Here is a 1,501-nt window from a genome sequence, read left to right on the forward strand (position 1 = left end):
CGAACAGAGTTCAATAAAATGCATCTTGATCTAGTAATTTTTAAAAGTGTGTTTTTATGTTGTATTCTAAAACCAAAAAAAAATTTTCATCGCAAACAGAAAACACACACACACACACACACACACACGCACGCACGCACGCATACATTTTTATTTTTAACATTCATATTATCAGCTATTGATGATATCGCGAATAAGTTGAACTTTCTGGCCATATATCTAATCTACCTAATCTACCTCATAAACCATTTGAATTTGTTTTATCTTCAGATATCAGTTTTAAATGTATTTAACTAAATTTGATAGTCTACATGTACAATTCACTTTTATTCGACTTATATTAGAAAGAAGTGATACTTCATTCAAATATATGATGTTCCAGTTCCTAGCAATTTTTGGGATGCTTATTTATTGTTCAAGCGGATTTTTACTACAGAGTAACTCGTCGGCTAACACTGGAACAGTGGTATCCAGATCAGAATTTTATAAAAACAAAGCAATCCCTCCAGTATGAGGATAACGCTTTACGACAAAAACTTATCCAAGTACAAACTGACAACGACAGAAATTTGCAATTTCTCGCAAAGTAAATGGAACAGAAACTGAGTATTGTGAAAAGGAAGCTCGGGAATATAGATCACCAGAATGGCGAAATGGACAGAATAAGTGGCGATATCGTACGATTAAAGAACGAACTAATGAACATTACTAAGCTTGAGGCTGTACAGGAAAAACGAAATCTCGACACGATGACACAGGACATAAATAAATTAGAAAGTGAAGTGAGCAGATTGACCGCTAACGAACAAGCTCGAAGCCAGGATTTTCTTGCGCTGTACAACCAGACAAAAGTTCATAATAAGTTGTCATCAGATGTTTTTGATTCTTTCAACACATCGCTGACCGAGCTACAGAACCAGTTGAAAGCATCAAGCAGTGCTGTAGGTGACAAAATCTGGCAGTTGGAGACGAGCTATTCTAAATTGTGACCACAATCGATGCGCACAACACCGACATTTCGATAGAGCTTGAAATAAACTTTCCAACGATGTATAATTTAGTCGTATTATTCCGATGCATTAAATTATCAAAAATCGATATTTTGATTATTCTTTTGATGATTTTCTCAAATTATTTTTAATATCTAGCATTTGCTGTAAAATATCGACTTTTCAATTTAAATAGAAGCTTCGACATTGTCATTTCTCCATTATTTCAAATACAAATTCCCATTAGGTCAAATTTTTGAACATTTCGTATATTTGCAAAAATAATCAAATAATACCAAACAAAACTGTTTAGTGCCCCTAAATCTTTTATAATCATCTCAGTTTTTGACCAAATTGGTGATTGACATGGAATAATTAGTCGTCTTGTTAACTCAAAAGAACACCCCGATCAAGCCTGCCCGTAACTTCTGGTCGGCCTAGCTACGACAAAAAGTATCAGTTTGTTGAGAAACGGAGAGCAGGTATTAATTTTGAAGTCCAGACCTGCACCG

The 1,501-nt window shown here is 34.6% G+C and overlaps 1 protein-coding gene across 1 annotated transcript; it reads left to right on the forward strand.

The window, feature by feature from the left end:
• The first annotated feature begins 260 nt into the window (after window positions 1-260).
• LOC148619848 (uncharacterized) lies at window positions 261-1,083 on the forward strand. The gene has a single exon (XM_088576963.1). It carries the CDS (start codon window positions 591-593, stop codon window positions 987-989), a length of 399 nt encoding a protein of 132 aa, XP_088433089.1. The 5' UTR covers window positions 261-590; the 3' UTR covers window positions 990-1,083.
• The last annotated feature ends 418 nt before the right edge of the window (window positions 1,084-1,501 follow it).

Source organism: Perna viridis, chromosome 4 (genome assembly GCF_037379345.1).
Source record: "Perna viridis isolate PV_CMFRI_1.1 ecotype Kerala chromosome 4, ASM3737934v1, whole genome shotgun sequence".
Taxonomy (NCBI): Eukaryota; Metazoa; Mollusca; class Bivalvia; order Mytilida; family Mytilidae; genus Perna; species Perna viridis.